At 35.9% G+C, this 11,341-nt stretch overlaps 1 protein-coding gene across 2 annotated transcripts; it reads left to right on the top strand.

Moving 5' to 3' along the window:
- The first annotated feature begins 619 nt into the window (after positions 1-619).
- On the top strand, positions 620-7,502 carry LOC149547557 (Tetratricopeptide repeat (TPR)-like superfamily protein). 2 transcript variants are annotated; one of them, XM_089791706.1, is made up of 4 exons: positions 620-899; positions 993-2,370; positions 2,580-3,327; positions 6,785-7,502. In XM_089791706.1, exons 1-3 carry the CDS (start codon positions 876-878, stop codon positions 3,059-3,061), a joined length of 1,884 nt encoding a protein of 627 aa, XP_089647832.1. In that variant the 5' UTR covers positions 620-875; the 3' UTR covers positions 3,062-3,327; positions 6,785-7,502. The 2 variants fall into 2 exon arrangements, with proteins under 2 accessions (XP_089647832.1, XP_089647831.1); XM_089791705.1 differs by having other exon boundaries at positions 621-2,370.
- Positions 7,503-11,341: the final 3,839 nt, after the last annotated feature.

Here is an 11,341-nt window from a genome sequence, read left to right as displayed (position 1 = left end):
CCTAACTCCAACCCTAACTCTAATGCTAACCCTAACCCTAATTCTATCCCTAAGGTTAACATTAACTATAATGGTAACTTTGTCCCTAACCATATATCTATGTATGACTATAAAATTTTACATTACAATATCCCAAAAATAAAAAATATTTTTTTAATCTATATTAAACTCCTTATATTAAATTTTTAAAAATATTTTGAAGCATAATTTTATAGTAACTTCATACAACTCTAATTAAAAATTAATTAACAATTTTATAGTAACCTTATCAAAATAAAAAATAAAAAGTAAATATTTTTCCTATTGCGCCGCGACTGCCACTAGCTATATATACCTCTATATATATTACGCCGAGAGTAATCGTTCTCGAGACGCCTATTTTTATTTTCATTAATCCCAACTTCGATTAAAATAACTTTGAGATTAAATAAAAATAGGCGCCTCTTAGTCTCGGCGTAATATATATAGAGGTATATATAGCTAGTTAGATCCTAATTGGCAAAAATATCCATGAAGGAGAATTATAGCAAGGACAAGTCGGAGCCTGCCCTTACCTTTAAAACACAAATTAAGTATGAAGTTAAGAACTCCACGACGGGAATCTACAAAAAATATTATGCAGATAGGTAACATTTTTTGTGTAAACGTTGAACATAAATATCGGTTTCGTCTTAAGATCTTAAACAAATATCTGCTAAAACCATTTCTGGTCCCGATTTAGACCAACGCTTGAGCCCTGAACTATATATCAGAGCAGGACGCCGTGCCTCCCAGGCGTCGCTAGCAGTTATTAATTCGGGTCGGGAAATGTCTTGTTTCTTTGTCATTGCGATGTCAAATAATGGACTTTTACGTTCAATCAGCTTAATTGTAGAATGTTACGAGCATCATTTGCCCAGGTAAGATTTCTAAGCCCATAATTTTTCTCTCATAGCAGGATTTTCTTGAACCTCAAATCCCAAATGCTTCTAAACACAATGAAATCAATTCAGTTCAGGCTCTGTCGCAGTACTTGTCATGATATTCATTACAGCACATATTTTCTTCTTGGAAAAAAAAACTCTTCCACTGCTGCACGAGGACAATGTCAAACAGATTTGGATTTCGTTAAGAACATTTCCCAAATGGTGCTGGATGGCAGGTGGGAAAGTTTGTCTAATACCCAAACAAAGTCAAGGCTGACTTCCCCTATTGTGAGTGACATTCTTCTCTGTATTGGGGAACATAATGGAAGGGCAGCCTGGAGATTCTTCAACTGGGCTGACAAAGTGCCACTTTATCAACATACGTTGCATACATACTGGATCATGATCCATATTCTTACAAAAATTTATCACTTTAAAACTGCTCAATCATTAGTACAATCCATTACCTACAAGAATTTGCTTTCCTCTCCCGCAGTACTAACTACTTTGGTCAATGCTCATAGCAATTTGGGCATCAATTCTGCTGTGTTTTGCATTGTTATCAATTCCTATGCCCAATCTGGGATGACCCAAGACGCAGTGCAGGTCTTTCATCAAATGGGTGCTTATGGAATCTGTCCAACCATACATTGTTGTAATATCCTTCTAAGCGGACTTGTCAAGGCAAACTGCACGGCCATGGTCTGGAAAATCCATAGGGAAATGCTACATAAAGGAATTGCTCTAAACTCTCGCACTTTCAATATAATGATCCATGCCTGCCTGAAACAGGGCAATTTGCAAAGAGCAGAAGACTTGATAAAGGAGATGGAGAATAGTGGATTTAGTCCAGATTTGTATACGTATAATACTATCATTTCTCTAGTTTGCAAGAAAGGAATGATCTATGAAGCTTTCAGTATCAAGGGTACAATGCTGGAGAAAGGCATTCAACCTAATATTGTAACGTATAATGCCATCATACATGGTTTTTGCAGAGAAGGCAGGATGACAGAAGCATTGTCATTCATGAATGACATCACTGACTTGATTCCCAACCATGTCACTTATACAACCCTTATTGATGGATATTGCAGAGTAAACAATTTGCCAGAGGCATTGAGAGTGCGAGACAAAATGCTAGCTGAAGGACTGGTGCCTGGGATAGTTACATATAATGTCTTCATCCATAAGCTATGTGAAGAAGGAAAATTACAAGAAGCAAATGACATCTTGAATGAAATGGTTGAAAATAATATTCACCCTGATCAATTCACATGCAATACTATGATTAATTTTTACTGCAAAAGAGGTAATATGGACGATGCTTGGAAGCTTCGTCACAAAATGTTGCAGAGTGGGATAGCTCTTGACATGTTTACATACAAAGCTCTTATTCTTGGATTTTGTAAGTCTGGGAAAATGGATGATGCAAAGCAGAACTTTTTTGACATGATGTATGGAGGTTTGTATCTGGTTTTTATTTTGCAATAGTGTTTCAATTTTTCAAGTTTCCATACTACTGTTTTCCCATCCTTGTGCAGGGCTTTCTTCATATCTGTATTTTCTTTTTCAGTTTCCAACTCCAATGAAGGATCATCTGTTTGGGTTTGGGAGACCAAAAATGTTGTCAATATTAGCAATAAACTTAAGTGTTTCTGTCTGCTGCTTCAGGTTTCATGCCCGATTCCAGTGTTTACACTTGGCTAATCAATGGATATTGTATGCAACACAAGGAAGAGGAGGTTTTGAATCTGCCTGAAGAATTTATAAAAAGAGGTTTTAATGAAGACATTTCTATCTATAGTGGCATTATTCAAGGATTCTGCAAGCTAGGCAAGTTGAAACGAGCCCGAAAAGTGTTTGATAAAATGTCGGACAGGGGTCTTGTTGCCGATGACCTTATATATGCAACTCTTATTTATGCATACTCGAGAGCAGGTTGTCCAAATAAAGCTTCAGAACTCTCTGAAGAAATGAGTTCAAAAGGTCTTCTTATCAACCATAAGACATTCTATGCTCTTCTTAACTCAACCCCAGAGATGGATGGAAGGCTTGAGACATTTTTGAATGTAATGATAGAGAGAGGCTTGGCTGTCAAGAATGTTGCTAAAAAAGTGGGAAACATTCAGCAATCTTACAGAGTACCATATTAAAGAAACAGATAAGAACTACATGGGTCGAGCAATTTCAAGAAGACTGAGTGACAGGAAATATCACCGTCAAATTTGACGAATGCAGTACCCAGCACAACAGTACACAAAGATTCAACAATTGAGATGAAAGCTAGAAAGGTTAAATACCAGGGTAAGAAAAAGGGGACTGTAATGTTCTACATTGTCCTTCAAGAGCTGCATATGATCCGCTGAGCCTAGAGCATAAATATATATAATCTCATTCATGTCTGCAAGCTACAAAACAGGTACGAGTTTCATACTGGAAAGCTTCTTGACTTACAAATGTATTGTTTAGAGGTGCTTCTAGATTTAATTGTGTAGAAATTTTTAGCATCAATGTTTATATAATGCTCCATGATCCATCCTTAAGTTTATCTACTTTCTGACAATGAATCATGGAGTCTTCTGAAACAGTGATTCTAAAAATTCCTATGCAGTTAGATCCAGAGGCATCTCCAAACACAATCGTAGATTGTTATAATTCGCAATTTATTTCAAACTGGATATGAATAAAATGTTTATGAATTCCGATTTGAAAGGTAGGTAGATTTTTATTAACTGATGCGGCATTACACTATCTTTAAAATTAAAAGTTATTCATAAGGATGTTCCTATTAACTGAAACATCTGCCCAGATTCTTTCTTTTCAAATATTATAGTCTTTAATCTATTCAAAGGGCATGGCTGAATTTTTTCTGTGGGGTTTTTGTCCTACAAAAGTAATAGATATCTCTGATATAAAAAATCTTTAAGTAAATTTGCATAGAGATGATGATTAAGTAAGTCAAACACCAATAATTTTTGGAAAACTAATGCAAATTCCAGTTACAAACAATTCTAACATAAATGAGCACATACAGCATTAGGCCCAGGAGGGGCATATACAAAAACAATTTAATCTGTATCGTAAAAATTACATTAGGAAGAAATATTTATTGTTTTATGGGCAGAAGAACTGTTTAACTGGCATAACTATCTAAACTAAAAAATACATTATAAATGTAATGTTCCGAAGGTGTATGAACGGTGGAGTACGGAGAAGAGATACCTTTGTTCGCAGGTTGGCAGACTGCTGTACAGTGTAACTTTGCCAATGTAGATTTTCTGTGAATGGTGGTAAGGTGAATGGCAGTACGGTGACTAGTGGTACAGGGTGGTACGGTAAATGGAGGAAAAAGTATGGAGAGAGGTAGTACGGTGGATGGAGGGAGGAGTACGGAGGGAGTTAGTATGGCAGATGGAGGGAGGGGTACTGAGGGAGGTAGTATGGCGGGCAGAGGGAGGTAGTAGGATGGATGGAGGGAGGAGTATGGAGGGAGGTAGACGATGGATGGAGGGAGGAGTACACAGGCAGGGAGTATGGCGGATGGAGGGAGGAGTACGGAGACATGTAGTACAGCGGATGGAGAGAGGAGTACAGAGGGAGGGAATACAACGGATGGAGGGAGGAGTATGGAGGGAGGCAGTACGGCAGATGGAGGGAGGAGTACATAGGGAGGTAGTACGGTGGATGGAGGGAGGAGTACGGTACACAAAATGGAGGGTGGGTTTCATAATGTTAAACATAGAAATATATTACTGAAGAGTATTATTATTATAGAGTTTCCATTGCATCCAATGAACTTCCGATTTGGTATAATGCAAATGCAGAAAAGATAGTCACTCGGAAAGCCAACAATGTCGACACAATAATGATAACAATTCAGATTACAAAGCCTCGGACAAGATGAGAACAAATGCAAACCATGGCAAATATAGATCGACCTTCAAATGAAGATGATTGACAGATCTAGCGCACAAATGAAATATCTGTATGATATTTCCCAATGGCAGAATAGGGTAGCACTGAACCACGGAAACCGCACAAGCAGAATTGGGAGGACTTTCCACCTCCAAAACTGTGAACAATCTTCCTCAGCCTTAAGCTTCTGGAAGTACAAAGTGAAATCCAATCCAATCCATAATGATAACAATGCCATCCATCTCCTTATAAAGGCCTCATGGAAGCATCTAGAAATTTACAAGTACAAGCCGACAATATCAATAATTTTATTAATTTATTAATTTTGGTCCCATATTCATTAATTCATTAAAGGTCCTTTATTATTTAATTTAATTCCTGGGACTAATTAATTAATTAATTATTACATTAAAATTGGGGACATCACAATAAAGTTTTTCATCCAGTAGATTAACATGCTAGCAGATGGTTCATAAACTATTCACTTCAGAATACTGCATTGTAGCCAATAATATCTACCTTTTGGAGGAAAACATCCTTATAGCAATTATTTGATCAGGAAGATCCTTTTGCCTGGAAGTTTTAAATAGATTTAAGATGATTAAAATTGCAACACAGTTTGTATAGATAGTTTGATCCACATGATTAGGACATGGGTGTAGGATAATTAACTATAATCATGATGAAGGTACGCTCTAATACCACTGATGATGGTATGCTCTGATACCACTGACGAAGGGCCACACCACCCTTACCAACTCACAATCAAGAATGCAACAATATGAAGACAACAAGATAAAATGCTTCCCAAGTAACCTCCTTGTTTCTAAACCGCAGCCACTAGCTCTTCTCCAACCTTATCCAAGATCCAAGTGTAAACTGCCTCACATTCGGCACTCTGTCTACACACTCACAAGTCCATCACAATCCTGCTGTAAACTGCCTCACATTCGGCGCTCTGTCCACAGACTCAGGAAAACTCACTCTTCACTTCCTCCTTCTCTTTCACACTTTCCAGCTTCACACCTTCCAACGCTTTTCCTCCGCGAGCTTCTCCTTCTCGAGCTTCTACTCCTCGAGCTTCCACTTCTCAAGCTTGATTAGAAATGCTCATATGCCTTGCTTAAATAGGCACTTACCACCCAATGCATGACTTATCCACAACCTTCTAGAATTCCACCTACACAATATCCACAACCTTCTACAACTTCCATAACCTTCTACAATATCCACAACTTTCTACAATATTCATAACTTTCTAGAATTCTTCCCACACACTTCGATAAATGGAATGACAACCATTTATTTTTTATTTTTTCTATTATGCCACCTATGCACCTCGAAAATAGAAATCCCCTTTTTCTTTCTTTTCTCCTTTTTTCCCCTTTTTATTTTTTTTATTATTTCTCCTCTAATTTTCGTCACTTTCTCTCTCCTCCAGATTTTTTTTTTTTATACCATTTTTTTTTTTCAATTTTTTTTTTTTTTTTTTTCAATAATTTTCCCATGCAAGATGCTCCTACATCAAATCAGCTGTAAGCTACATGCCAAAGGGAAACGGTGAGAAGAAAATTACCTCTTAAATGAAGTAGACATCAGTTTTTAATTATATCACTCCACATACAATACTGTTATTAATTATTACTGCAAGAGAGGTTCCATGGATAATGTGTGGAAGCTCTGTAACAAGATGTTGCAGAGAGATAGCTTTTGATATGTTTAGTTAACTGTTCTTGTCCAAGAATTTTGCAAACCTGGGAAAGTATATGACAAGGAAGAGACTGATTGAAACAATGGGTAATGGTTTCTATTTTTAGAACTGAATTTTCATTTTTGATGATTTAATTACTGCCTTTTCCCCATAATTTTCTGCAAGGTTTTTCTGATGTTTGTGTATGTGTTTTTTGGTAAGGTTTCAAACTTAACTGCTGAACCCAATAAATGGATCTATGTTGTGTCAGGATCCATGCCAGATTCTGGTGCCACTCTTGGATAGTTTATAGATATACATGCAAGACAAAGAAGAGGAGACCGGGATTTAGAAGAGGCATGAAAGATTTGAAGAAAGAGGTAGTCATGAAGATGTTTACTTCCATAGCAGCATCTTTGCAGGAATGTGAGAGAAAGACAAGCTTAAAATTGCTCAGAAAGCATCAAATAGATGGTGAACAGGGGTCTTGTTGATGATAGCCTTATTCATGCCACTATCATGTATGTTTGCTTCAGGGCAGGCTGTCAAAGCTTCAGAAATCTGCAAGGAAATGGGTTCAAAAGGCCATCTAATGAATCAAAAGATGCTCTATTTCTGTATTTTGCATGATTATTAATACCAGACAAGGCCTTCTGGAAAAATATGTATAATTTATTTAGCTGACGATTTCAAGTACTTTGAAATGTCATCATTCAAAAAGCTTTGACACAGTTTTCCTAACAGCCTTTTTAAATGATTGAGATGTTCTTAATCAAAATGCTAAGAGTGAGGCTTAGTTGTGAAGAGTGTTGATAGAAAAATGGGGAACATATTGAGCACTCTTTCAGGATCTCATTTTGTTTAGCCAGGTTAAAATTGCATTGCATCTCATGAGTAGAATTTCAAAAAGTGTTGGAAGAAGGCGACATCTCTAATAATTTTCTTTACGGTTAAAATTTTTAAAGCATAACATGATATACTTTTTCGAATACTGAGGACAACCTGCTAGAAAGATCTCCATGCTTGTGAAAAATAATGGTAGTCAGTGATGTTCTAAAACAATATCAAGAACAGGGTGTGTTTAGTTGGATGGAATGATAGAACACAGTTATATCATCCCAATTGCATTTATTGGTGGGTATTCTTTTGAAACATGTACACAATTTAAGCTTGGAGGCAAGAATCTAAACAAAGAATACTGGAAGATTCTTGGGTATAATTTTTCATTTCTGTCAGAATTTGGAAGAAAGGTTTAGACATAAAATTTAGCATTTCTTGGAGAGCTATCTGAAAAGTCGACCAGAATATGTTCACAGAGTGAAACATATGTCAAGTTTCTTGCATTGTGCATATTACGTTTGTTAATGAGTTCAGATTATCACTTGTTCATCATTGAAGAGAGTGAATACTGAGATTCAATCACACAAAAATACCTGCTGAGCAGATGAAAAATAGATAAATTTTGTGAGGAATGCAAAACTTTAAAGTTTGTTACTCCTTTTCTAAGCTTTATATCCTTTTTTTGGATTGAAGAAAGATGTGAAAAGTATAATGCATCAACTTTTGTTTTATTATGAATGTAAAATGGGTGTACAATTTTGAGAAAGATGAAGAAAAAATATCTCTATTTTTTGTTTTAATGGGTAGAATTATAGTTTGCAAACTCAGTGAGTACTCTATGAGTTGCCAAGTACTTTCTATGTTTTTGACTGGGCAACTTTTCGTAAGTGTAACTCGTGTTTTTATGGATGCAAAGAAAACATGAGTAGAAATGTCAAGGTTAAAAAGTGGCTACCAAAAAAATAAGTTTCTTTTACCAAAAAAAATGTCTCTTTAAGAGATTGTAACTTTAGTACTTTCTAAGTTGCCCAGTTTTTGCCAAGTTGAAATTTTTGGGTTTGCCATCTTTAACTCTCGAGTCTGCAAATTATGGGTAGAATTAGGGCTCTAATTTCACAACCTTAGAAAGCTTGTTAGGAGTAACTCTGAGCAAGGTTTATTGTTATGAACAATAAAATATTTTTCATAGATTGCATAATCAAAGGAGCATTTTAGCAGGATATCCAAAAGAAACTATCCTTCTAAATATAATAAACTGCTGCCCAAGGAAATTGGAAGTAAAAACCATAAAGAACTATCATAATATTTCACTTTGAATTGTCAACGATGCTGGGAGTTTATATTTGCAATAATTTGAAGGATTTGAAGTCTCTGTACCAAAACTATCAGCTAAAATATCAATGTCTTAGTAGACTATAGATATTTTTTCTTATCCCCATTCCACAGAGACTCATCCCTTGCCCTCAAACTCCCACACCCATCCCTAGTGGTTTTTGGGTACAAAAGGATGAAAAGGGATGCCCCTTGGTCATCTCTAAAATTCTTTGAACTCTGAAAGTGTTTCAGAGACAGGACCTAATAGTAGGAACTGTATAGGAGAAATCCGATATTCCATGAGGTGGTCATGGAGGTTTGAGATGCCTGTCAATCATCTAAAGGACGGCCAGAAATCCACAATATCAGTCTTCATTCATTTATATAATGTTTAAAAAACATGTCACTCGGAACCAAAAAAAATAGTTTTAGATATGGCATGAGGGTCCCACAAAGCCCTCCCACGCCCTTTATTCAACCCTAAATGACAAGAAATGCAATTCTCTCACAATTATTTTCATTTCCTTTTGCTAGTTTTTGTATATATTACTACTGTTGGTGGAAGATACCTATGCCAATGATACAACAAATCTTGGAAACATCTTTGAAATAAAAGTGAGCACTAGAAACAATGTTGACAATGAAATGGGTGGTGAAGTGTGTAGAATTGAATTTGAAAGGAGTGTTGGAGGTTTATTGGGTTTTAAATATCAGAACACAAGCTATATCGAAACACTGCAAGACCATTTTGCATGCTCTTCATCCTCTTTACAAATATTAGCAAAAGGCCCTTTCAACCCCAAAATACCTAAGTTTCCCTACGTGTTTAAATGGGTGCGAATAAGGGGTAGATGTACACTAGTATGACATTTTTCTTCTTGGATATGGCATAAATAACTATTCAAAAGATATCATTGGACAGTGAAAATTTCGTAGGATGAACACATTAGAGATCAAGCAACTTGCCAGATTGCTAGTTCTTCTATTGCAGAAAAGAGTGGGTCCACTTATGGCTTCGTCCAGTTGATAATAGGAACAGGCTTACAGCTAAACAATTAGAGAAGCTAGTTCCAGTTTGTAGTGCTTTGAGACCTCAAGATCAGTACACTATTGAGTGTTGACAAACTCAAGCAACATTTTGGGATGTTGATCTTGAAGTAAATGTGCAACTAGGATTGGTCAGGCCTCTGTTGGACAAACTACAGCGTGAACAAGAGTATGACACAAGTAGCTCTTCTGATGTTGATAGCCTAGATGAGGCATAGTTTTATTTTGGAGTTTGAAACTTTTAAGTTTGAGCAATAAATGGGAAGCATTATGGCTATTATACAATATGTTAATGTCATGATATATTCAATTATATTTTATATTCTCAAATCTATTGCTGCTATTATATTGCTGACATGTTATACTGTTGTTAGTGTCATGTTATACTGCTGTTCATGAACTTGTAGGAATCTGAATATATTTTTTTCTCTCCCTATATATATTTTGTAATGTCCCCACAATATTAGTGCCCAAATTTGTCTGCTAGATTACAATTAATCAAAGTTAATAGGGTTTTGGAGATACCTTTTTTCTTTTATTTAATTCTGCAAGCAAGTCAGAATCATTTATAACCATAATACATAATTAGACATTCTTGAGTTAAAATCAGACCATAGAAGTCCTAATCATTATTTGTGATTGACTTTATGAGGTGTCCTAGTGATCCCCAACAGGATGGATACATTGTCCTCCTTGACCAAATGTGGCCTGTGCCATCCATATGAGGTGGCATGCCTAGAGTAGTGCACTATTGCCATTACCCTCAATCTTGTTACTTCTGCCTTATTTCCAATGATTTAACATCTCCATGCATTTATTTACCATGATAGAGGCTATGAGGAATATTCTGAATGGGGTGTCTTGACAGTCCCTCCTTCCTAATCCCAAAGGCAGTTCCCTTATCCCCTTTGCCTTCATGGGACTCCACAGTCAAATGTCATGAGGTGATGTACTTAGAAGTTGACCTCATCACTGTTAACCCAGTTTGTGATCCCTTCATTTTCCACTTCATGGCTGATTACTGGAGTCAGAATACACATACAATATTTTACACAACAAGACTTATGATAATATATTCTCTTATCAAAATGCGGTATAGATTAAATCAGAATTGTATATATATATAAATCAATTAATAATCACATTATATCATGATTCAGAACTGCATATATACTTCTACAATGATAATCACAAATACATTTCTAATGTACTGCATGTGCCATATGATATCCACACCCAGATTGCAGGTCTGAGTTTCTGTAATCTGTTCTTATTTTCCCTACTTCATGATGATCGAATGATTAATATAGACCGATTGAATTGATTATGGGTCTGTTTGCTTGATTTCCAAGTGATTTTTAATGAATGATAGAATGATTTCCTTTGATTTGATGATTTGACATATTAGTGAATAACAATTGAATGAATGTGGAATTCATAGAGTGATGAGTGATGATTGAGTGAGTACTGATTTGATGTATTGGTGATTGATGATAGATAAATGATTTATGAATTCTTGGAATGGTTTTCCCTTTATACATTATTGGTGAAATTGAGACACTGCTTTCCATTGTGGCCTTTGAGAATAATATTTTATTGCCAACTTTATCTCACTTGGATACCCTTC

The sequence above is a fragment of the Cupressus sempervirens genome, chromosome 7, assembly GCF_028749045.1.
Source record: "Cupressus sempervirens isolate cs-2001-9-10 chromosome 7, ASM2874904v1, whole genome shotgun sequence".
Lineage (NCBI taxonomy): Eukaryota > Viridiplantae > Streptophyta > Pinopsida > Cupressales > Cupressaceae > Cupressus > Cupressus sempervirens.
The sequence above is the reverse complement of the archived record's forward strand: the minus strand, read 5'-3'. Positions and strand labels throughout refer to the sequence as shown.

Excerpts from the sequence above, each read along its gene's own strand:
- LOC149547557 (XM_089791705.1), top strand. The coding sequence starts at position 963 with ATGCTTCTAAACACAATGAAATCAATTCAGTTCAGGCTCTGTCGCAGT. Across the intron at positions 2,371-2,579 it reads TTTTGACATGATGTATGGAG|GTTTCATGCCCGATTCCAGT; the intron begins GTTTGTATCTGG and ends CTGCTGCTTCAG.